This window comes from Astatotilapia calliptera, chromosome 5 (genome assembly GCF_900246225.1).
Source record: "Astatotilapia calliptera chromosome 5, fAstCal1.2, whole genome shotgun sequence".
NCBI classification, from domain to species: Eukaryota; Metazoa; Chordata; class Actinopteri; order Cichliformes; family Cichlidae; genus Astatotilapia; species Astatotilapia calliptera.
In genome coordinates this window covers 15,232,785-15,255,202 of record NC_039306.1, presented here as the reverse complement: position 1 = coordinate 15,255,202, position 22,418 = coordinate 15,232,785, and the positions used below count along the sequence as shown (strand labels likewise).

Here is a 22,418-nt window from a genome sequence, read left to right as displayed (position 1 = left end):
TTATTTAACATTTTATTGATGTGCACTAAAGCTGCAGAACCTTCATAGCACTCTTCTTTTCCATCCTTTCACTGCAGCAGAGTCAGGAGGGCTGTGTATGTTATGGTCCCAGTGCCATTCAAGACCACCAGGGGGTGAAACATGTACGCGTGGTGTGCCACAATGTTTCAGGGAGGGGAAGGAGGTCTGTGCCACTGTGAGAGGCTTTGAATGGCAACAGCTGGCATCAGAGGAGTCAACTAACCACAAGAACGATCACATACTGGACAAAAAAACCGATGGAGAAACAACATAGAATCTCATGTGACAGGATTTGCATTGAGTGACCCAATTCATGTCTTCTGATACTTTTATAAAAGAGTGGAGTAAACTTGGGGCTTTGCACTTTTGAATAGTATTATTGCAACCCTGAGGTTGTTTTTTTTGTATTTGTATTTAAAGCCAATTAAATTTACATAATTATTCTAAGAAAAAAAAAAATCTCATTACAATTGAAAAAGAAATTATTCTCAGCCCAAAGAGTCAAAAGATGCACACAAAAAAGTCGTGTTTGGTTCTGAATAGCAGGATCTATTATTGTGAATTGTTAAGCAGCATGTGAGTTTACATTTAGTAAGTAAATAAGCTTTGTGTTAGTGTTCTCATGGGCAAATTTAAGGTAGTTTAAACCTTTGCACAAGAATAATAAGAACTTAGTGATTATGACTCACTGCATATTAGTAACCACTTGAATAAATACAGATGTTGCTTCTAGATTTTATAGTTACAAAAATATATATTTTTCCCTTCTTTAATGAGGAGGGAGGGGACATAAGAGACGGTCAGAATAGAAGGTGATAGAGATGCCACACTACTGTAGACAGTCTTACCTTCACTTTGCTACCTGACCTGTGGACTGCTTAGAAGTGCAAGTACAGTGACAAATTGGTTAAAATTTTCAACATGAGGACCATCTGAGAAACTGTCTCAGAATAACAGCTGCCCTCGCAGCAGCCATCTAGAGTTGGCAACTGTATTAAAACAGGGCTATGGTTCGGACAAGAGCAGCACACCCTGGCACTGTCAGTCTGAATTCAACCCCAGTAGGCTTGAATGTTCAAATCTTATGTATGGTGACCTATTTAATCTTCATAAAATCTTTGCACGCCATGGCCTACTTCTGTATGATAAGGTCTTTTTTAGGTTGGTTGTTCCTTGAGAACAGACTGATGAAATAGCATGGAATCGCACCTTTACACACTGTGGGAGTGGTGACAATGAGTGGAAGTCCATCAGATGCTGGAGGGATCTGTGAGAGATAAATGCATGTGCGTGCGTGCTTGTGTGTTAGTTCTATCAGCACGTATTGTGACTGCAGTGTGGAGCGCATGGCGTGAGACAGTTATGGGTTAGAGCTTTCGCTGCTTTGTGGATGAAAACTGCTATTGCTTGGGTGATTATGTTGTGTTTTGGGCTACTTACAGAACTGAGAAATGGGAGCATCCATTTGGGCTGAGGCACCCCCTTTGGAATTTAGTTTCTGGACCTGAGTGGGTGGGACAGGCTTGTGGGACTGGCCAGTGGCGCGATACATGGCCTGGACCCACAGGATGCGGTCCTGCTCGTCGTCGCTGGCAAAGATCACAGTGTCGCCTTCCTTCACAGCATTGAAGAAAGCCCTGCCACCATCTAAGCCTAATAACGCAAAGCTGGGGATCAGCTGGTAGATATTTACATTGTGTGTGTCTTTTGTTTATGTGTGTGTGAGTATAGGTATGTCCTGGTGTGTATCCTCACCTGGCTGGGGATCACTGTAGTCCACAGTATATCCGTCCAGCTGCAAAAGCTCTTGTGGTTCTGACTTTTTCTCTCGGTAGCTGCACATCGCAAACGTATACTGACTCACCTGTAAAAAGAAAAAAATTGCAGTCAAATGAGTCACAAATAAAATCTTTCTATACAATCTTTAAGCTAGTGATTCTCAAACTGTGACCAGGCCCAACTAGTGAGGAATAAGACCAAATAAACTACTATTTAATTGTTATTAGCGGTTAAAAAATGTGGGATGTAGGATGTTAAAGCTTTTGGGGTTGTAAACTGGGACATGCTAGTTTTATATAAAACAACGACACGGACTCCTGAGTGACATGTGCTCTATATTGATTGGGTAGGCTTACAGGAACCTTTAAGCCAAAACCCGAAACACTGCAATGATCTTAAAAACATGTTTTGTTTTTTACCTGCACGAGGACAAAGAAACGCTTCTTCCAGCGCTTCCAAACATTCTTCCCAAAAGCCCACAGATACCTGTCAAAACATTGTTCACACATGATGACAAAACACAGTAAAGCTGTCATAAAGAACACAAATGCTAACTCCATCTGAAGCGGAGTTTTTTATATTTGATCTTAAGTTATGTGGATTTGCTACATAATAACGAAAAAATAGAAATTAGAAGTTGAAATTCTTAAGAAGTGCACTTTAACTGTTACATGAATAAAATGTGATTAATGCCAAACGCTTTGCATGTGTTAGCATCTTCTAAAATGATTAAATGAAACTACACATTGGCATCCACCAGGGGGAGTAATGCACTTCACAGTACTTTTCCATGGTAGGTGAGTAGAAATGAGGCCAAGGAGCTCAGAGTTGGAGTTCTATAGGAAAGATGTGGAATATAAAAATAAGAACACCACTGCACGTGCTGCTTGACAGTGGGTCGCTTACCCGCAGTGTTTCATGTTCTGTGGTTTGTCCATACGTATGGCCAGTTTGATCTTGAGATCTTGGTCAGGGCAGGCCTTGGTCACAGTCATTTTGTGGAGTTCTGACTGTTTGGGGCTGTTAGGAGTTGGGTGGAGGACAACCTGCACTCGCAGAAAAGTAGATCATTAAATAAAAGAAATTATACATGACCAGGTGGTAAATCTTTGATCTGTACAACACTGAGCAGTGTCAATCAGTCTGCTTGCATGCATTAGTGATTTTGTGGTGTGTTTGCTTTTCAAAAGAAATTTAAAAAAAGGTAGCGAGGAAGAAGAACTGTGCTTTGCTCTCCCTCCCCGAAGAGGGGGGTCTAATCTCTCTTTGCTGAGTTAAAGAGCTTTGAGGAAGCCTGCCAACTCTGCTGCAGTGGGAGATCAAAGAACCAAGGTCACTGCCACTACAGGGACGTCTGAGGCGCCGCTGCCCCGACGCAAACCAGCAACACCACCTTCCTTAACTACCTGTCACATTTACACGACAGGAAAAAGCAGGGTAAAGAAGCGATTCATGTTTCTGCTTTGTTCACGTTTGAGTCATGTTTGAGTAATGCTCAAAGGCTGGAAGTCTCTTGTTAGGAATGAGGCAAGAATTTTTTATCAGTCTACTCTCAACAGATGTGCAGCAGTCAAATTCAGATACAGCACAATGTGAAAATTTCAAAATGTGAGAGCCGTTTGTACTTTCAAAGGAGCTCATGGAAAAAAATAAAAATAAAAAAAAATACTGGAACTAGAGCAAAATAACAAAACCCTATTTATAAATCGCAGTCATGTGACGGGACCCTGGAGACTCTTTTGAGCGTATTACAATCAGAATGATGCACAGCTACATAAATAAAACTGCTTTGAGTGACTGTGCATGTATTTCTATAATCAAAACACAAGTTTGCACTATTTTCATCGCTATGTCAACATCAGAGTGTTAGTGCGCTAATAAAACAATAAGCAGAAATGTTACCCGGCCCAGTTCTTTGTCTTCCAGTGCCAGCACCCCTGTACTCTCTGTAAACAGCTTCACCTTGACAGCAGGCAAAGGGTGTGTAGTGGTGAAGTCACCTTGGGTCCCCCAGCTGAAACAGACAACAAAAAGCACTCCAGAGGTTAGTTTCCATGACACCACGGTGAGTCCATGTTCCCATCAATTGTCATTTTTAATTGCTAGTCAGTCTGGGAGACAGATTTCACCTTAGTTGCAGTATTTTATATGTAAATTACACCGAAAATGTCAGTAAACAATTTCAAATTCAAATTAAACCGTTTTCAGATGCTTTTTGGTTTAATCAAATAAATTCAGCTGAGCCTCCTGGGACTGAAGCATACAATGCAATGTTTATGCACACAAACACTCCAATCTTTTGTATCACAGGAGAAAGATAGAGGTGGTCTGATTGAAGGAATTAAAAAAAACAACGATTACGGCAAAGTTGCATGAACTTACAGTAAATCAAAGTCAGGATAAAACAAACAAGATAGCAGACACAATTTATTTGTTCTGACTGTTGTTCTCTGTCAGCAATAAATAAACAAACAGTCAGAGACCAGAGAATAGTCAAAATCAATGTATCTTTTCTACTTGATTTTTGTGACTCAAAAGTAAGACAAGGATCTTTAAAATGCTTAAAATCTATATAGAGACAAACTGCAACTGCAATATTTTTGGTACTGAAGATTTCTCGAGTCGATTTGTAGTCTGTTTATATTGTGAGAAGTATCAATTTATCAGTTGCAGCCGAGTGGTCCACGTGGAGAGCAAAACAGGAACTTCTAGCTGTCTTTAAAAGAACAAAACAAAACGTGTCCTCGTTCATATTTGTATTATAAATAATTCATCCACGGGAGGGATTGGAGCCAGTGAGAGGCAGTAAACACTCTAGACAAGTTGTGAATCAATCTATAGTCCATCATGACTTGTTCCAGCCAGACTGGAGTAGTCTGGTCACAATGAAAGTTGCATACTTGAAACACAAAGAAAGAAAGAAAGAAAAAACAATTAAATTTACTTCAGTATCTACTGGTATCAAAGGTGTCATTTAGTTATTACCATTTCTACCAGGACAGTAAGTAAACTGACTACATATTAGCCCTAGACACTGACATCATGTGATTTCCAGCATTCTCCACGTTTCATGGGTGTGCAACATTTGCAAAATGTGCACAGCAGCCAGGCAAATACTTTCACGCACACTTACAGCCATCACAGCCACACACTAACATGCCATTAGTGTAGTAGCTACTCACTGTAAGTGAAGACACAAAGTTCACCAAAGTAAACTGCAAAGGAATCACCAGACAAACATTTGTAACAACAAACCTAATTAGACCCTTAAATCACCCTCACCCAGCTGAACATGGACAAAGAAGCAACAAAGGCAAAGGGACTTCAGCGATCCAGAGCTTATAGGCAGCCATGAGCCAGCAGCCTCAGTGTGAGCTGTACAAGGATCAAAGCAGTTTCAAGGTATCTGCTGATACTTATACACATACTGGAAAATTAAGAAAATTTAAAAAAAAAGTCTGACATCTGTTTTGTTGCATAAATTCATTGCTCCTGCTATTGTTTGCTAAGCTAAAATATGTGAGATAAAGGTGGCTGTACAGCAACTCATCTTCATTTAATAGAATAAAATAGAGCAGAATAGAATAGAATAGAATAGGACTTTTTTAATCTCTTGGGGAAGTCCCCTCAGGGACATCTTTCCCAAAGCATAGCACTATATTTTCAGTTGTTTTATTGAGAAAATAAGTTATTGCATTAAGAGAAATTAGATGTTGTTTTGCATATGTTGTCATTTACAGCAAAGAAAGGCAAAAATGACTATTGACAGGTCACACTTAGGAAAGTTGGGAATCGGCTAAGAAAATATCCTAATACAAAGAGTGTTTTAAAACAGTAAGTATAGTTGAGGTTAACGCAGCGCACTACATCTTAGTGTATATATCTATATATATGTAGTTTCCCATGTAGGCTTGAAACTCATTACTATTTGCAAATATGTTCAATTTACTAGCAAGGCACCATTTATCAATAGACTATGTAAGATCTAGGTCTGAGACTGTGCTTAGGGAAAGGCCTCACTGGTCAGATACCCCTGGTACCAAACTGAGAAAGAAAGAAACAGGTTGAGGCAGGTTGGGGTAAATGAAAAGTAATATACATGTAAGTATGGCTCTATTTCTGAACTTCTAAGTAACTATATCCAACTAAAACTGGTTAGTGTTGTGCATATATGCCCTAGAAGCCTACAGATGGATGTCCGGGTGTTGGAGGATCCGAAATAGCAGGAAGCAGTCCAGAGCGGCAAAAGCAGCTTGAGGCGATGTGGGATTTTGCAGTGTTACTGTGAGGGTGTGTTTGGTACAGTATATGATGTGAGGAGTGAGAGTGAAGTCTTACAGCTCACTTCTGAAATAGCTCAGAGCTTTTGCTTCATTAGATATCTGTCAGTGACTCAACATATTTGCCTTAGGCTATGGCACTAGGATACTTCACCTGTATGTATCGTTTAATATAATAATTAGGCACCATGTTTTGACAGGTAAGGTAATGTATGAGACTGTATATCTGATTCTGCAGAATTAGTTTTGAAATGTTTAGTTTAAACTGCCATTCATGAGTGTGGCAGTGTTTACAAAAATATTAAAATAAGCTATCATTTAACAGCAAGCCATTAATATCAAACTGGAATCTCACCAGCTATGCTATGCACAAGCAAGAAGAATGACAAGAAACTAAGCAGTTTGTTGCAATCATAGGATACAACATATATAAGCCTCTGTTATCTCTCATTGTCATCTATAGCTGCTAACGTGCCAAAGCTGCCTCATGAAGCTTTAGCAATACAACATGAATGCCACGCTCTAAGTTCTCACTCTGCAGCAAGACACGACAAACATGGTGTCAGTTTCCAGTCTAGAAAAGGATTTTTTTCTTGTAAGCATTTCTAACATTCATAATTAATTGCCGCTTTATGTACACAAAGATGTTGCAGACACAGCATGTAGAGGAAGAGAAGAAGAGCTGGTGACTGACAGTGAGGAGTGACTGTGAGCTGTGTTGATTTCAGATGGAACCATTGTACCAGCATGAAGGTGACCTTGTGGCTTATTCTAAGGTCTATTAATGGACGTGCAAGCGCTACCCTCCTGCAATTTTTTCCTACAAAATATGATACAACTATGTGCTTGCTCAAATGGGTCAAATGAAAAAAATCTGAGTTACAAAATTACGAGAGAATTAAATGAATGTCAAAAAATTTATCGGCTCATCCGAGTTAAATCAGAACCACGATAGTCAGTTCAATGTCAGTCTGAGCACATGGCTGCTGAACACATCCAATTATTGTATGCAAATATCCTGCAGCAGTCTGTACATTAACACATTTATCTCATATAGGTCTTTGCAATGTTTTTTGTGTATACTTGTTTGTGCTGCATATAAGCAACCGCACACGGTTGTGTTTTAGTCACTACAATAATTTCTGGGAGGCTTACCCTAACCTAAAAGCAACTTTAATGTGTGGGTTCCTCACAATAGCTGTAAATAGCTTTATGCCCCCACAACATATGGAATATGCTGGAATACACACACACACACACACACACACACACACACACACACACACACACACACACACACACACACACACACACACACATTACCCTTGCCTTGTTCTCCTCTAATCCGTCCCCTCATTCATGTCCTTCCGTCTCTCTTCATAAAATGGTTCTTAAATTAAGGAGATCAGAGGAAGACATTTGGGCCTTAAAATAGCTCAAATTTGCATGAATGTTTCATGGACATTTATCTTGTATCTTGTACTGTGCAGTACTGGTTAATTAGAGGAAAAAGGGTAGATATATTTAGCAGCAGATATATTTTTCATCACCACCGTCATTGTTGTTAATCGAGTCTAATGAACTGGTAACAAGAAGGGAAGCAACGGAATGATATAGGATATGTACAAACCATGGGGAATTTCACAGAAGGGAACTATGTTATGCCATTTTGTATTTAACATGCTATGGGATTTTAACAACCCTCAACCAGTCAAAAACGTTGGTTTCAGCTGTAGATCATAGCTTACTCCAGCAGCTTTAATAATAAAGATCTGTGCTGTCCCATGAGTCTAGAGATTTACTGTTAAGACAAATTTTCCTTAAACCCACTTTTATTAAAGGTGGAACATGCATTAGGTTCTATATGTGTAGACTTCTACAAAAGCAACCCCCTCCTCCACCCAGACAAAATCATTACTAACGGGTCACCAGAAGTGTGTGGTCTCTGATACTTTCAGTTCCAATTTAAAATCAAAGAGAAACACAGCATTTCTGCTTCAACTTACTCTGGAAAAATGATAGGATACACAGCTGTGCTTACACACACCTTTGTCCCAACTATACATTATACATAATGATGCTAACATGAATCTATAGCATCTATAGTACGCAGATTGAATTTAATATAAATCTAATAAACATAATAATATTATTTGAGTACATCAATAATATAATGGGCTAAAAAATGCCTTGTTTGGGAAGCTACTGAGAATCGCCCTGATCCATCAACAGAGTGCAGCCTGGGCAGGTCCACTCACTTGACTCACTCAGTCTGGCTTGAATGACACCACTTAAACACACTACTGAATACAAAGAAAGATAATCAATAAAAATGAAGAGGAGGTTATTTCTCTGTTTCTTTTGTCTATCTGGGAGTGACAAAAGAAAAAGGCGAAAGAAGAGGAAGAGGAGAAAAAGGTAAGGCAATTCTGAATGGCATAGATAATAACGAGTAGATAGATAATTTATAACACAATGAGAATTTTTGTCTAGGGCTCCCACAGACTCTAGACTTGCTGCTGCCCATCAATCCCGACGATCGTCTTCAAAAACATAAGCGGTATGCATCGAAGCATAATGTGAATGCCAGGATACAGTGTTTCCCTGTTCCACTGTTTATTTTCTAAATGTGCAGTCCCCCTCCCCAAGCCAGTACAAGTGTACAGAGTCTGAAGAAGACTTCATTAAAATTGCAAGACAAGACGGTCTATGTCTCTGCTCTGCATTCACACAAAGTCTAGTTATTGAGAATCTTTTTCACAGGGTTATGTAAAGGTTGTGTGTGCTTTAAAAATGACTGCTATGAATAAAAGAATATCAAAAAATATGTTTAAAAATATATCTCTTGTTCTCGCTATTGATGCTTGCACTTCTCATTCGCTTTCTATCTTCCTCAACTGCTGTTCACTTTCTCTCTCTCTATCTCACTGAACCAGGAACGAAAGCCTAAGTTTGAATGTTGCATTTCTAGATAATACCCCAACAACTGCTGCAAATCATATAATCATCATTAAGTGCAGGTATTTTCCATATATAGGTGTTTGAGATCTGAATTTCCTGCCCTGGTCCAAAAAAAGAAAAAAGGTTTCAATTGAGAAAATAAGCAAACTCATGTTTTGGTAAACTTCACAGTGCTTTTCCATTTCCTTTTAATGCAGTCATTTACATACAAAGTGCCTGTGAAAGAGAATGAGGAACACTAGAGAGAACACCAAGAAGCCACTGGGTTGTGGGAGAGTTTAACAGCATACGTTTAGAGTATTTTTCTCAGAGCCAATTAATTTCTCAAAGTGTGGTTCAGCATGGATCTTACATTACACTTCGTGTTACCATTACATAGTTTTGATCGCAAAGCTCAAAACCACAGATGGCTCATCTAAAGGAAACAACAAAAATCAATTATTAACACTTCATTAACATTCATCTTCCATTAAACCAGAGGTTTGACTTCAGAGATTCCTCAGTAGGCATCAGTGCCTACGCTCTACTGATTTGAGTTACATTATTAAGGTATTTGTCATTCATATATATGCATGTGGAAAACCATGCAGGTGCGTGCTAAGGCTCTTACGTTGGCTTGGATGCCTCTGCCTGGTCAGTCTGGAGTTTCTCGCCTCCCTCCACCTCCATGGTGCAGTAAACAATCCTGTTTGGAGCCAGTGATTTCAAGCCCTGCACTTCCATGATCACCACCTGGGAAGCATAGACACCTCAGTGGAGGTTACTGATGTAAAGCGATTTATCTGAACGGAGTTTAAAAAGTCAGCATCTTATGAGCAGCTAGCAGTTCTAGGCAGTAATTTTTCGAAACAGTATGCCAGCCACAAAGACGATTTAAGCTTACGGCCAGTGCCCTCGTTGTACAAAAATGTAGATTGTAGTTGATTTTTTTTTTTTTACTGGAACAGGCTGTAATAATTTCAGATTTCCTTCCAGTGAAGTATAACTCTCTATCATCAAAAGTGCTAGTAGGAATAATCTGTCACATCAGGTCTTATATTCACTCTTTAATAACTCTGAACACAATATAGAGATAACACTGCCAGAGGTAACTCTTAAATTGTAACCATGAATTTCAAATGGGAGAGCCAAAGGCAGAAATATGTGCTGGCAAGACAAGAGTTTACTTAGCAAAAGTAATTCTTAACTTTCCTGTATATTATGCTGTTTGTTATCTAGTCATCTTGCAGATTTTGCGTGGGGGTGGGGGTGGGGGGTGGGGGGGTGCACTCAAAAAAATTTAAGGAACACGTAGAAAATGCATCAGATCTCAATGAGAGAAATATCATGCTAGATATCTTTACTGATATGGACTGCATAACGTGTTGTGAAGAAAACGATGCCACATGGTTTGATGAAAATGGAAATGATCAACAAGGGGTTGAATTTAAAAACACCCAATAACCAAAGCCAAAAATGCTGCAGCAGGCTAATCCATTGTGCTCAAATTTCATTGCAGCACCAACATGATAGTTTGCATGGCTTAACAACATTGCGGCATGCTCCTAAACAGCAGACGGTGTGCGAGGGGATCTGCTCCGGGATCTGGGATGTGCAAATCTGGAGGAGCTGGACTACCTGTGCAACCTCTACAGGGCCCAAGTATCGCCTCATGCTGCCAGTTGTGACACTAGCCTTAATCAAATGCAAAACTAGGAAATAAACTGTAAGAAAACAAGAGGAGGGAAAATATAGTGTCCTCCACCTGTAAAATAAGTCCTCATTTGGGGGTTGCCTCATTGTTGACCCTCCAGTACAATTTCATTAACACCAAAGCAGCTGAAACTGATTAACAACCCCCTCTGCTACTTAACTGATCAGATCAATATTCCAGAAATGTAATTGACTTGATGATGTACTCTGATTACAAGGTGTTCCTCTAAAAATTTTTTGAACAGTGCATGAAAATCTTAACATCTGCTCTTTCTATGTACTCAACGCAGGAATCAAGTGACTTGTTGTGTATCACAAGTGATTCCACCTCGAGTTTCTGAAGAGGTGAATTCTTTCAGCGATTGGAAATAAACTTGGTGCTTTACCAAAGACCTATCACAGTGCCACCTCACAAAAACACATACTTCTTTTGCTACTGTGCAAATAATTTCAGACTTCAATCTCTAGAGTGGTGTGCCAAATTGTTTGTGAGCAAACAGAAGAAGCAGGGTCTTATTCTTCTGCACATTATGTACTTCCTGATTCCAAAATAGCACCGCATCATAAGAAGTGAGGTGCGATAGCTCCCTGTTCCATGGTAATAGCTCATCTCAGACAAGCCGATAACAAGATGACTCACATTTACCTGCTCCGTTAAGGAGCAGATAAAAGGGGGTTTTTGTGTGTATGTGTTTATGCCAGTCTGCTCTTCGCACGGCGTCTGTTCAGTCCCCTGAACAGGTCTGCTGTGTGTTTCTATACTTAGTCTCAAGTAGTTGATACAAGTTATGAATTAAAAGTTATGTTGTAGACAGATGCAGTTTTGCATTTATATGACAGTTGGCTATATGTCAGATATCCATTTCACAATACCATCATCAAGGTGTCTGATTAGTCCTAGACTCATTCTGACATTCATAAAGAGCTGGCTCGAAAAGGAAGAAGATACAAGGATGTCTCTGAAAGAGAAGTCCTTGTATCTAATTCAACAGGCTATTACCTGCTTTATTCTCATAATAGCACAATCAGATGTCACACTGACTTAATAACAAGTAAATTAAAGACTATTTAATGTCAGCTGCATCAGACACTTGTGTTCTCACATGCATCTCCGTAGGGTCTATCCCTAAACCTTTCTAAAAGTCTAGAACGGTTTAGGGATGCAGCGAATGTGTCAAAATAGTTTATTTTCTGTAAATATCCCTACTTCTTTTGAGTGCCTGAAACATTTGTACAGTACTCCATCTCAAAACCATCGAAACTTTGTAATGCTTGTGATTTTCACATATTGATCATCACACACTCATATCTAGTATCTAATTACCTCTAAAGTAAATGACAGGACCACATCAGATTTGGACAGCGTGTTCTCATCCTCTTGGCCCATATCGATGATAGAGGTATTGTGTCCCCGCTTCAGCTTCTGGAGTTTAAACTCCCCGCCCTTAGACACAGGCATGCTCTCCAAGTTGGCCATCAGCTGATTCACTGAAGACTTGAGTTCCTCGATGAACATGGCCTCCATCTCTTTAGATACAAATTTGGGGAACTTTCCACCCTGTTGACAAAAATATAAAAAGGCTCAGAAGAGAACTACAAGTCGGGTAAAATAAAAATGATAAAAATATCAAAGAAAGGTTCATTTACGTCAGTTTAATTAGTTTCCTATAGCAATGCTAATTATGTGTAAAGTAAATACAGCAACATTTGTAAATACTGCCCATACACTACTCTCTTCCACTACGATGTTTATAAAAGTTACACCATATTGGCAACATATTAACTATATAACAAAGCATGAATTCCCCCGCTGAGTCTGACTCACTCTGGCAATCTGGTCTGCCATCTGAAGACGACCATCCAGCTCTCGTCTGATCTGTGCAGCCTGCTCATCCAGGTTGTCCAGCTATTGGTAACCAGAGAAAAGCAAGTCAGTTGAATCCCACTAGGTATTGCAATGCTTTAAATGTGAAATATTATCATTATTGTTACTGTTAATAATGACTTGTTTAGGTTGCATAGGAATATAGGTATTTAGCCAGTTTTGTTGGAATGTCATGGCAACTGACGAGGTGCACGTACGCTCATGAGGAACCAGACAGGACCTGCACGGCATATTGCTCTTATTGTATACAGCCAGATAACAGTTGTTGGTGATAATACACAGAGAACGGTAGTAAACACAATGACATATAGCACAATAAATTTGATATGTTTATCAGACCTCGAGGGCACATGGTCTAAGGAAACAATCAACACTGATACAGCAGGAACACATATATTTCTCATTTCACGCAGTCTTCCTCCATGTCACGCGCTGCCACATACATTTCCTACAATGTAATTTGGGCCACAACAGTTAAGTGAGATTAGAAGCAAGTAATGCCACCTTGAACTGCTTTGCCTTGGACAGAAAATATGAGCACGTTACAGAGATCTGGTAAGCTCCCTAGATTTTTATTTTTAATTTTATTATTAAACTCTCAGATTTTCACTTCAGGAACAGCTGTTGCTGAGTCAAGTCACATGGCCCGAGGTCTTATGCTGGTCTTATGCTCCCTGTGGAGTCACATAAGGCGTTGCTTTCAATGACTCAATTTGAGTGAATGAACTGTGAGGCTGTAGACTTGGGACTCGGACTCAAGTCGCACCGGATTCGCAAACACAAGGACAGTCAACTTGACTTGGTGTTGCTAAAATACTGAAAAACACTCTACTGAATGTGGTTTTGTCTTTGAGCTCTGGCAAGCTGTCATAAATAATTAATGACATAACAAAGATGTGGGCAACATCGGCTCACGCACACTTTCAGCTGCAGATGCTGGAAGCGGAACAAAGAAAACTCTAAATTTAGATAATTAAATTTAAGGTACTGGATAATTATTGAGAGGCCTTTTTTTTTAGCAAGTATCTAATTTATCACAAGAAACAGAATAAAGTAAAAGTTGTAAACAAAAAAGCTACTATTACTAAAAAATACTGCGACACTGGTGGAGCTGTTGTTTATTGTACATGGTACATAGATTGGTTCTTATAAAGCACCTTTCTACTCTACCTGAGCAATTGAAGACATGCACATGCCTCATTCACATCCATTCAAGCCTAAGTGCCTTCTAACATTTACACACATTCACGCTCTGATGGATGCATCGGAGAGCAGCCAGTATCTTGCCCAAGGATATTTGGCATGCAGACTGGAGCAAGGGATCGGACCACCAACCTTCCGATTACTAGTTGAACTAGTTTATGGGAATACAGCATAGCAACTGCGTGGGCGCTCATTTGGTTACAATTAGCTGTTCGGGGCAATTGTTTGTATTTTTATTTATTAATTTATTTTTTCCATTATGACACACATCCTTTGCTATTACTGCTCAGCCCACTCTCAGTACATCCAATGTTAATGACGCATCCATTTTCTTAAACACTGATTCAATTCAGGATCATAAAGAGGCAGGAGGGTATCTCAGTATTGCTCCCTGAACAGGTGACAAGTGTATCACAAGGCTAACACAGAGATGCTAACATTAACACCTACGGCCAATTTAGAATCACCAGTTAACATAACAAGCATGTGGGACACCCACCCCGGCTGTCCACTGCATTAAAACTCCAGGAACGTCCTGCTATAAAGTGACAGCACTAACCACTGCACCACTGTGCCACCATTAATAATGAATTACCAAAATCAGTAAGCTGCTGCTTTCTATTGTTCTAGCATCCCAAATTAAATACACGAGCTTGGGTCATTTGTTTAATTGAGTGCTTTCACTCTTATCGCAGGTTCATTCACATTATAGCTTTTGGTGTAGATGTGCCATGGTCAAGCTGCACATTTCAAACAGCTGATCTTAAATTGATGCCTCGGGAAAGGCTAAGCTGGGTGGGCCAAAAGAAATGACAACAACAGTGATAAAGAACAGCTCTGTCTTGAAATGAGCCATCCAGAACGTTTTCTGGTGCACAGGATCAAAACGAGAGATAACGCAACTCATTTACAATATTTGAAAAGTGCCTCGACTCGACAACATTAGATGCAGGCCTGACATCTGTTCGCCTAAAATTTGCCCCAGAGTAATGATAAGCAGAGAAATCTGCGTCTTTCTTACATCAATAATGAATGAGAGTTTTATATTAGCTGACACGAGGATGTAGTGGAAATGGCTGATGTCTTTTTCATGCACTGTGCTTCTGCATGTTTCACTCCTTCAGTTATTCTCTCAGCCAAAATGTCTCATTCTTGTCAGATTTGATGTTGTGACTCACCAGTCAGCACCGTTCCCACTATGAGGTCTGCAGCCTAATTGAGATGGGGTGTTTTTTGCAGCACAGTTGCACCTGGGGAGCCACAAACCTCTCCACCCAGCGGTGTGGTGTGCGTGAGTTTTACAGTGAAAAATAAAAATCAGCCCCGTCTCACCAAGGCGCTGTTAAACTGTAAAATTCTTGAGGTTTACATGAGCATAAAAACTGGTGGGAAAATGTGACGCTACAGTTTTCGTGGCACACACATACCGTATCAGAGATTTACTTTCAAGAGAAAGTAAATCTCTAGAATAAAAATACTTCAGTTTGCCAAACATACAGGACAAGAGACTGTCGATAAAAACATTGCAAAATTGTAGAAGAAACCTGTGATCTCTAATATTTCAATGCACAGCAGGAGCATGAGCTGCACTGTAATAATATAAGTTCTTTAAAATATTTTATATTTCTCACTGTCTAAAAAAATCATTCAGTTATTTGAAAATGTGGCAATACTTTTTCCAACTATATGTCCCTTATTGGGTTAAGTGACTTTCAATATGACAAGCTTGAAAATAACATGAAATAGTGCCCCAACAGAAGCAGGATACCATAAAATATGCAACGCATATAGCATGGTGTTCTTGAGAGGGGTAATGTATCACAGTCAATTTTTGATTTTATCACTAACAGCCACTTGGTCTCACCAGCTGAGCTCCCGATTCTATTTGTGATAACAGTGCTTTAAACTCCTCTGGTCTCCTGCTAATGGGATGCGTGCCAGACCTGACCTCTCTGTGCCTTATGGTATTTCACTCACTTATATTACATTAACAGGCCTTGTCTTTCAGGCTTTGCCATATTGATTCTTCGCCCCTTCCAGCAATCCTTTCTAAGAGAGAATGAGGTGAAGTCACGGTGCAGCCATTAGAAGCAGAGGAGGGGTGTAGTAAGTAACACACAGGAGGGAAAAGACTGACACAGACACCCGTGGTCACGGTCTGTACATTGAAAAAAAGGCAATACATTTTAGAAGCTTAGTCATGCAATTAATGGAATATTGTTTTCATTACTGAAATGTGTTATCAGTTTGTAATATATTCAGATGTGTGTTAAATGGTGAACTGTCAAGTGTGGTGTGCTACCAGTGTTGGCCACTGAACAGCCACCCTACTACATAACCCAGAGTTCCTGTTTAGTAGAGCACATAATCAGACTTTGCCACCAGCTGCAGCAGAATGTCTGCATTAGAAGCACAGCAGTACTCTGCCACGCTGAGACTCTTAAATGATGGAGAGCATCCTGTGGCAGGAAATATCATGAACCAGAGTATTATTTTCATTGTCCAAGAGCAAAAAAACCCCAAAAACAGATTTATCCACAGCCACAGCTCTGAATGATCCTATATGCTTTCCTTTCCCTTCTTTCCCTGCTGCTGCTGGTCTTGTGCTGCCTGTCAAAACGCTCAGAGATCTGGGTACTGTTGGACTGCGGTGCAAGCGACATCTGATTCTTGCAATCCCAAAAGAACAGCCTGGAAATTCAGCAGCTCAGCCTGTTAGTGTCTGACGCTGCATTTTTATTGTATGTGTGCTGTGTGCTTTCCCCCTCCTGCTAAATCCAGAGAATACGACGGACCTAAACCCATATGTCAAGGAAATATCTCTTCACAGGAAAATCTTTTATAAGTGAAATTGAACAAGGCATTAACACATATTTTATTACAGATATGTGTAAATTGCAGTTCATCTGCAAAATTGCTAACATGGAAAGAGCACGTGAATCTAACGGGTGCAATGTGAAGGGGGGGATGGGGTCGCATTTCTCCTGTTACTGTCATCTCTGCCCTGACAGCTTTGAAAAGGAAAGACAGTGCTTGCTGTGAAAGGGGAGGAGAGCTGATGGAACTAACAGCCACCACCTACTGAGGCCCACTGCACCCCAATCTTATCAAGCCTACAACTACTGAAAGGTCACTATTGTCAGTGGCTCTCAGGGACAATATAGGTGGACAGGTAATCTCATATAAATAAGACTGGCTAAAAGGTAAATTTCTGTCTATGTTACAGCACCATTGCAGCTAAATAAAGGTGACACTTCCTCAGTGTTAGCTAGACTGACAGCAGGTTAAAGGTGACAGAGCAGAAGCAGGCGGGTAGTTAACAGCTCAGCTGATAACACATTCCCAGGTGGATGCTGGGACATTAGCGGCAGCCTGTAAACATTGCCAGAGGCAGATTTTTATAAAGACCAAAGACAGGGCGGGCAGGGCTAGATCGGAGCTAGATGGGACCTGCAGGACTTGAAGCTGTCCTATATTTAGAACTGCTGCTGTGTGCATCAATGCGTTTGTGCTTTATGTGTGTTAATCTGCACGATGTGAGAAAAGGCTGTAGTTATTTGAGCGCACCATCGTGCAAGGTACCCCAGTTAGAAAATGTAATTGCAACTACATTTTTTTTTTCAAGAACATCCATCTCATTTCTGCTCATCTTCAACACAGTGCCTTGTTCTTAAAACCTAGGGACACCTCAAAACAGGAAGTAGGCATGAATTATATTCACCCTGAGTCCTAAAAAGTCCTAAAAAATGATTTGAGTTATTAGAGATAGACTTGTATACAAATACAAATTCACATCAATGGGCTCCTGCTTACAGCACTTAACAACACATAAGATATGTTACGTTACACTTATTATATGAGTGTTTAAGATTGTAACTCTACTTTTCAGAAGCCTTGATAAGAGCCTTGAACTCGAAGCATTGCACAGAAATCATTTTATGGAAGCTGTTTGACATGTGGATGAATCTGTTTTCAAACCTGTTGCATGATCTTTTTAAACCAGGTCCAGCCTATTATACATTGTGATGGGCATAGCTTTTTTGATCTTTATAGCTGACCTATAATAACTCTATCAACAGAACAACACTTAATTGCAAGTTGGTGCTATGATGTAAGTGATTTTGATTACGTCCATGCCTTATTTGGCAGTGTACTCTATATGAAACAATGGTGGAAAATTTGGTCATAGGGCTTTTTGGCAAAAGCATCCTAGAGCTAGAGTGAACCCCATTAGAAGCAGGCAAAGCTGGTGCTCAAGCACAGCAACGCTGTAGCCAAAGTGTGCCGTGAAACAAGGGCAGTCTGTCTCAGAGATAAAGGCTTGTGTTGCCTGAGAAACTATCAGCAAGAGTAGGCGGGAAGGTCATCACTCAGACAAGGGAAGAACAAAAGCTGAGATCGGAGAGAGCTGAGCTACGGCAGATGGAGACCTTCAGAAAAAACTTCACTATCAGGGTTTCCTAATATGTTTTGCAACCTCCAGAGAATATGGGATGGAACGGTATGGTAGATCTTTGAATGCAAGAAGCTGAAGTAAACTGAGCTTGGATTCAATGCAATCTGTGGCTAGAAAACCAAAACAGGCTACAGAACCACATCAATATCAAGGCTATTCTGTAAGATGGAAGTGTGAGAGAGGGCCCATCAACATGCAAAAGCCTCCCCGGTTAGTGAGTGTCTCTGGATAAAGAGAAATGACTCCACATGGGTTTCCAAGTACTGATTTCTGCTTATAGGTAAAGCTGGGATGCTCAAATGCATCAAAGCACAGAGGAAAAACAAGAAGATGTCACGACTCACTTGGTGTTCCCACAGAGAGTTGGCACCATGTCTTAAGGACTGGACTTAGGGAATATTTCAAGCTAGGACTATAAAATAGTCTATTAGTACACTTTTCAGGAAAAGAGGTTGTTATTTTGCTGTGATAATGGAGATTTGGAAAACATGGAAATAGTTTGTTTTATAGTTTTCCCATATAATAAATATTGTCTATATTCCATCCACACATCAAGCTTCACATCACTGCTTTTTCAGCTAAGAGGTGGCTTGCCAGGCATAGCAAATGCTTTCATCCTCTCCCAATCCTGTGTGGAGTGAAGAGGCTCCATTACGCCATTATATCAGCAACAGGCTAAACCAGGAAGAGCTCAGGCCTCATTTCCCAACTAACAGTTGCTGACATAACAAATTTAAGGGAAAAAGGAGGGATCTCCTTTAAAAACCTGTCAAAGGCAAACTGATTGGAATATCATCTTTCGCTCTGGGTGGGTGTCTACAGGCCATGATTTGCAATTCTTCAGAGGGGAAAGTTTCATTTTGTTTGTGCTTTTCTTCTTATTCCCAGGCTTAGGTAATTTAATCAGTCGCTCGAGATTAGAGAATCATTTCACTAAGTGAGAGCCCATTGATGTGAATAAATATCAGTGATTAAAACAACTCAGAATGAGAATCTGCGAGCAGTGGTAGCATTTCGTGCCGAAATGATTTGTCAGCTAATTACTTCAGTTCCTTCAGCAACTAGGTTCCCACCAAGCTCTACAAGAGAGTAAGAACTTTACCGAGCAGTTGTTGACCTGAAAGCGTGCATAATGCCATCCCTTCATGCTCACTTCTCCTGAGGTGAGTGCAAGAGAAGTGAGTTTCATGCCATTAACAAAAATGCATCAGCCACTAGCAATGGATACAAAATGTCCTGTTGTTAGCTGCAAGAGCAAACATACTGTAAGTGCTTAAGGGTTGGTTTGATTTCTTTGTTTGCTTGTTTCTGTGTTTTAAATTGTGTTGTAGTTTACACTATCAGCTACTTATCATAGGGACCAAAGCTAAAGAATGCACTGCCGAGGACAGAGACGGAAATCTATAAAAAAGTAAAAATCAATTCCTCAGTTTAAGTCTGCATTTTATTTTCACCGCAGTTCTTCCTGATGGATAACCGATTGTAAAAATCAACAGACTCTTTTTTACAAAAGCTATAATTTTACCTTGCAGAACATAGGAGCTGCCGGACTGCTGCTTTAAAGCAGTGTGTTTGTTTCTGGATTTGTGTTACTTCCATAATTTTAACTAATACCTTAAAAAAATTCAGTCACACAATCAAACTAATAGCAATAAAAGCAGGCATCAACTCTTGAGCTAATAAAAAGAAAGAAAGAAAAAACTGCCAAAAGCTGTATTGGCTACTTAAAGTGGGTTTTCTCTGATTTAGGCTTCTGCAGGCAATCCTTGTAGAGCCTACATTACAATGTAACCTACATAATTGGCTGAACTTGTTACCAGCTTTCATGCGTGTGTTGTTTTATGTGTTAGTTACCTTGTTGATTTGCCACATATAAAAGAAGGTGGTGACAAGGTGACAATTACATTTCAATAGAGGTGCACCATCAGATTATGGTGTAAGTTATGCCACAGAGGGGGTTATAACTAGGGGTGGGTTTTAATAATTGATTCATCGATTAAAATCGATTCTGGCTTGGATAACGTGATATCGATTCATTAAAATCCTGAATCGATTTTTTTATATAAATGTATTTTGCCCAAAATTCCAGAATCTCAGGTGAAACGTCACAAAATTTTGACAACCACCAAACATTTAAAACAGTAAATGAGAGCAGGTACACGGCTTCTGCACAAAGACGTAAACTCAAAGCGCGGACCTGCGGATCAGAATCAGTGAGATGTCGCCTTTCTCACCCGACGGCACGGACACGGTCGGGGCTGAAAGCCGACAGCTCGCTGATTCTGATGTTTCGGCGGGTCCGCGCTTTGTGTTTACTCCCTTTTTGCGCTGATTCCAAAGCTGTTAGTTTTATCTCTCTCCAAACAATATTGACTGAACCAGCAGCAAAAGAAGATCCAAACTGCGCTTCACATAAACATCGTCATGGATTCCCTCTGACTTTCACTGTTTTGCTTCTACCACGATAAAATCACACTTCATGCACAGCTCTCTCTCTCTCTCTTTCTCAGTGTACTTCAAGAACAGTTTCCCGTCTATCCCCGAAATCTGTTTTCTGCATTATTCACTTGCTTGTTATGCACAAGACTACCGTTATTTACAGCGCTGTCGGTCGATGTTTTTTTTTCCTTTTACTTACTTCCGAAAAGAAAACCTAATTTCTGCCGTTCAATAGGCTTCTGAACAAATTTAAACTTTTTAAAATTATACAAAATGCAAAACGCTGTGTCTCTAATAAAACCGCTGTAATTTCAGAGGTAATGTTCATATGTTGATTAATGGTTTTCTTTTGTTTTTGATGTACTGCAGAATATTTTTATAAAATCCCAGGCCAGGAAAATCACCTTCATGTTTTTCTGTGTTTTATCTTCAGCTACTTTGACACAAAGGCATCTGCTGTGACGCTCACACCTTTGATAAAGTCTGGAAAGTGTCAGCTTCCTTTTTATAGATACAAAAATATGTAAATGTACTGATCTGAATTATAATATTTCTGACTGTCTGAGGCAAAATTTCCCAGATTCAAATCGAATTGAATCGAATCGATTCTAGAATTCAGTGAAGATACCCAGCCCTAGTTATAACATCCCTGTAGAATTAACATCCAAGTATAAAGCTGCATGCTAGGTGCCCATGTTAAACTTCACAACAACACATAGCAATTTTTGTCTATAAAGCTAACCATAACAATCACAACAACTGTATATTGGCTACAAAAGGAATTCAAATTTTGTAAAGGCCTAATCTTTGCTAACAGTAGGTGTCTTCTTGGCTTCACCTCAGCTAATTTGAGTCATGAAATTTGGACCAAATTTATCCTTGTTTGTAGTCCTAATGGCTTTTGGAACATTTTTATTGCAAATATTTGACCAAAAATACAGACAGCCGTCAAGAAAGTCTGTGCTCCAATTTTGGTTAGTGAAATTTGAGTATTTTATTTGCTACCGAATGCTAATTGGTAGGTGCCTGGTTCTATTGTTTACAGTCTACTGATGAAACTTAAGTTTCAGCAAGTTAGCTAATAACTTAGCACTCCATCAATCATACAAATAAGGTCACACAAAAAGTGATTGTAACAGCAGTAAAAAGCTCTTCCATCGCAGGTTAACCAATGCTCACAAAACTCTCAACACTTATACATGAAAAGTTTTCCTAGACGTTTTAAAACTGGTTTCTCACATTACTATTTTACTCAAGAAAAACCCAATACAAACATATTTTTCTATAAACGCTATCATATGAAGAATTACAAGTGGACACAGACTTCACCATAGATTAGACTAATTATGACTTTTCAGTGTAGACACCAAGCACATTTTTAAGTTATTTGGTCATGCTTGGTGTCACTGCAGATAAATAAATGTGCAGCCATTAGTCAGTAGACCATGCTCAGAGTTTGGCTGGCGCAGCAGCTGGCCGTACACGTCTAATCAGTCTGTTAGTCATTTCCAGGGGCTGCTCTTACTTTAGCACGAGACAGAAATAGACCAGTGTTTCCTTTGACTAGTTGAATGCAAGTGCAAAAAATATAAATCCCCAGTGATAACAGCTAAAAAATGATGGCCTCTGAATCCCAGCCAATCCATGAAAACCTTTCATCAAATCCCAGCAGCCCTGAGCCATGCAGACTGGATTGCTGCAT

General features: G+C 39.7%; 1 protein-coding gene across 13 annotated transcripts in view; it reads right to left on the bottom strand.

Annotated features, from left to right (window-relative positions):
* The window catches only part of cadpsb (Ca2+-dependent activator protein for secretion b), a 67,608-nt gene that overhangs the window by 25,901 nt on the left and 19,289 nt on the right, over positions 1–22,418 (bottom strand). For all 13 annotated transcript variants that reach the window (XM_026167451.1, XM_026167452.1, XM_026167455.1 and 10 more), the window contains exons 4-11: positions 12,559–12,639; positions 12,058–12,291; positions 9,652–9,773; positions 3,703–3,814; positions 2,707–2,846; positions 2,220–2,286; positions 1,777–1,885; positions 1,462–1,674 (exon numbers count right to left, since the gene is read on the bottom strand). In XM_026167451.1, coding sequence (XP_026023236.1) covers positions 1,462–1,674; positions 1,777–1,885; positions 2,220–2,286; positions 2,707–2,846; positions 3,703–3,814; positions 9,652–9,773; positions 12,058–12,291; positions 12,559–12,639 — 1,078 coding nt within the window. The remainder of the gene's footprint in view (positions 1–1,461; positions 1,675–1,776; positions 1,886–2,219; positions 2,287–2,706; positions 2,847–3,702; positions 3,815–9,651; positions 9,774–12,057; positions 12,292–12,558; positions 12,640–22,418) is intronic.